At 50.9% G+C, this 3,385-nt stretch overlaps 1 protein-coding gene across 1 annotated transcript in view; it reads left to right on the top strand.

The window, feature by feature from the left end:
* Nucleotides 1-1,034: 1,034 nt before the first annotated feature.
* Grb14 (growth factor receptor bound protein 14) overlaps nt 1,035-3,385 on the top strand; it is a 112,681-nt gene continuing 110,330 nt past the window's right edge. Inside the window, exons 1-2 of the mRNA XM_021193166.2 lie at nt 1,035-1,362; nt 2,608-2,740. Coding sequence (XP_021048825.1) covers nt 1,178-1,362; nt 2,608-2,740 — 318 coding nt within the window. The 5' untranslated portion in view covers nt 1,035-1,177. The remainder of the gene's footprint in view (nt 1,363-2,607; nt 2,741-3,385) is intronic.

Below are 3,385 nucleotides of genomic sequence, written 5' to 3'. Positions count from 1 at the left end.
TGTGTGTGTGTGTGTGTGTGCTTGTGTGTATTGGGAGGGGACAAACTTTAGCCATTGATTAACTCTGCTGTTACAATGTTCACACCCGATTATTTTTAGAGAGGAAGAACAGCTGCAAAGCCTTTGGATAAAATTAAGACAAAGGTAATGGCAAAGTTTCTTTTTTCCTTCAAGATATCTATAAGTAGACCGGGCAGTGGTGGCTCAAGCCTTTAATCCCAGCACTTGGAAGGCAGAGGCAGGCGGATTTCTAAGTTCGAGGCCAGCCTGGTCTACAGAATGAGTTCCAGGTCAGCCAGGGCTACACAGAGAAACCCTGTCTCGGAAAACCAAATAAAATAAAATAAAATAAAAAAGAAAGAAAGAAAGAAAGAAAAGAAAAACAAGAAAAAAAAAAACCGCTATTAACAATCCCAGGCACCTTGAGATTCATTCAGGTTTTACTGAGAATTCTCACCAGTTCGAAGGAGTTTTTCTAAGACAGCAACCCTGATTTTTCCTCACTTTACTCCATCTCTTGCCAGGGAGGAAAAGGAAAGGGATGGTGGGGGGAGGGAGCGCGGGGTGGTGGTGGGGGGCGGGACTGGAGAATACATAGCCCTAAGATTTCCCCCTGGTTTGCCCATACTGTGGGGTCTGTCTTGATGATCGAGCCACAGCTTAGGTGATCTCTGGTGGCCCTACTGGCACGGAAGGGTCTAAGGATCAGTTCGGCTTGGACCCACGCAGGTTGGAGGTCCGTCCTCCTAGCCCAGAGTGGCACTCGGCCCGCGGGACTCCTGGATTCAGCCTTGTGCTAGGTTAACCACTTGGGAAAGCGACGGTGGGACTTAGGGAGCCTGAGGTCGAGATCCCCACGCTTCAGGAGAGTGACACCAGCGCCCCCGAGTGCCCGGGCCACGCGCAGGGCCCGCCAGGCTGGCGCGCCATCCTCCCCGCCCCCAGCACTGCTCCTCCCGGTCCCCACCCTCTACGTCCCCACCCTCCTCCTCCGCCCCCACCCCTCCCCCGCTCCCCGCCCCACCGCGTCCCAGCCGCCCCGGCGGTGAGCGCAGGCGGCCCTGCCACCGCACCTGCAAGGCGCTAGCTGCCTGCAACCGCTCCGCGCTGCTAGACCCCAGCCCTTCGTCGCTTTCGCCTTGCGGTCGATGACTCCCTAGACCCCTGGCCTACGACCATGACCACGTCCCTGCAAGACGGGCAGAGCGCCGCGGGCCGGGCGGGCGCCCAGGACTCGCCGCTGGCAGTGCAGGTGTGCCGCGTTGCCCAGGGCAAGGGAGACGCCCAGGACCCGGCGCAGGTTCCCGGACTGCACGCGCTGTCCCCCGCCTCCGATGCGACCCTCCGCGGTGCCACAGACAGGTAGGCACCTTCGTGGGGGTTGTCCGGGTCAGCAACCCGCTCTTGGGGTATGGAGGCGGCCCAAGGGTGAGTGTGTGCCCAGAGCCCGACCAAGTTTGGAAAGTGTTTGAAGACAATTCCCTTGGAGCCCGCTCCCGCGGGGTCAGCAGGGCATCACCAGGTGCCCTGTTATAAATAGCATCCAGGGGTGGTGGAGAGCAGTCTGTCTCACCTTTGCCCTTTGGGGTGAACCAGAAGGCTGCACTCCAGACTGACCACACTCAGCTGTTGGGTGGCCCTTTTCCTATTACACTAAAGGCTTCAAAAATCCAAGCTTGAATGTGTTCACCTCCCACGTAGCATAGATAGTCTTCCAAGGACCCGGGAGAGGCAGAGCAGGGGTTGACATTTGAGCCTTCTTTATGTTCCACAGGAAAGGGCAGAGGCTTTCCAAGATTTCTCATCTCCACAGCAATGAGCATTAAGTGCCTTTGGAGTTGTCATCCTTAGGAAAGAGAAAGGCGAGAACAGTTTAAGAATCCGTGGCCCTTTGCAGTCACACATGTAAATACCACTCCTGCTTCTTTGTCAGGATTTGCAAAGCGCTCTGACTTCAGTCAAGTTAAAATAACTCCCCAGTGGCCTAGCGTACATTCGTGCTAACACATTCTATTGACTTAGCTTCCCAGAAGGACTGCCTTGGTGCTCTGTATCTATAAGCACTGGAAAAATTAGCAGACTGTGTGTGGGCAACATTGTGAATGAAATTCGAAGTGAGATGAGCCACATCTATATTTAATAAATCATAACTTCCAGCAGTGATGAGTAAAAAAAAATTCCTGGGGATGAGTTTACTGGATGTAACTTACAGATTTTGTCAATTCAATAGGCGCCAGGAAATGGCACACTCCCCTGGGTAATGTTTGCATAAATCATGATGTAGCCTGTGTTGGTGTTCAGGAAAGCCTAAGTACAGGAAATGGAGTGTCAATGCCTCCTGAGGTTTTTTTTCTTCTTCTTCTTCTTTTTTTTCTTTTTCTGTGAGGTGGGATGGGGGAGGTGCTCTAGAATTATTTGTGGTAATAGGCATATTTTATTTTGACCCATGGGCACGATATCCTTGCTCTTTCCTGTACACTTACTTATAGAGTGTTAGCCTTGTCACCAATCGGTGCACATTAGCCTGAGCAATGCTCTTTCCCCTGACAGCAATTACATTTCCTATTCTATTTTATGTAAATGACGTCCTATGTTCTCTTGGTGTAGGAGAAAAATGAGAGATCTGGATGTTCTGGAAAAGCCACCCATTCCCAACCCCTTTCCTGAGCTCTGCTGTTCTCCACTTACGTCTGTGCTGTCAGCAGGCCTGTTTCCCAGAGCAAATTCAAGGAAGAAGCAGGTATGCGCCTCCAAACCTGTGAAACCCTAAGCTCTTCCAAGGCTTGTGCCCACAGACTTCAAGAGTTTTGCAAAAACAAAACAAAACAAACAAACAAACAAAAACATCAAAAGCGGTTTTGCTTGGCTCTTGACTGAAAGGGGCTCTTGAGATGATGTTCCTTCTGGGATTAGGTTTCCTCATTTCCTCAGCTGTGTAGTGGGAATATCAAACGTTCCCTCTTGGGTTCTTGGGAGAGAATAGGGTTGAGAGTGCACCTGTCCTGACTGTGTAGTGGACAACCTTCATCAATTTCACACCAGTCTTAACTGGAAGGGGCGGGTCTATAGCATCAGGTGAGAAGGAGATTGGCTCTTTGTTTGCTATTTAATGGTGTCTTTCCTTATACACATTTCATATAAGGCTAAACTCCTATACCAAAGGAAAGTGCTGTAAAGAACCTGACAGGGACCTAGAGCAACGGCTCAGTAGGTGAGGGCATTTGCTACTAAGCCGGAGGACCTGAGTTAGACTCCTGAGACCCAATAAGTAGAAGGAAATAACTTACTCCCAAAAGTTGTCCTCAAACTTTTGCATGGGTTCTGCATACACACGCGCGCATACACACACACACACACACACACACACACACCACACACACACACA

Source organism: Mus pahari, chromosome 3 (assembly GCF_900095145.1).
Source record: "Mus pahari chromosome 3, PAHARI_EIJ_v1.1, whole genome shotgun sequence".
NCBI lineage: Eukaryota > Metazoa > Chordata > Mammalia > Rodentia > Muridae > Mus > Mus pahari.
This window is presented reverse-complemented; position numbering and strand designations above follow the sequence as displayed.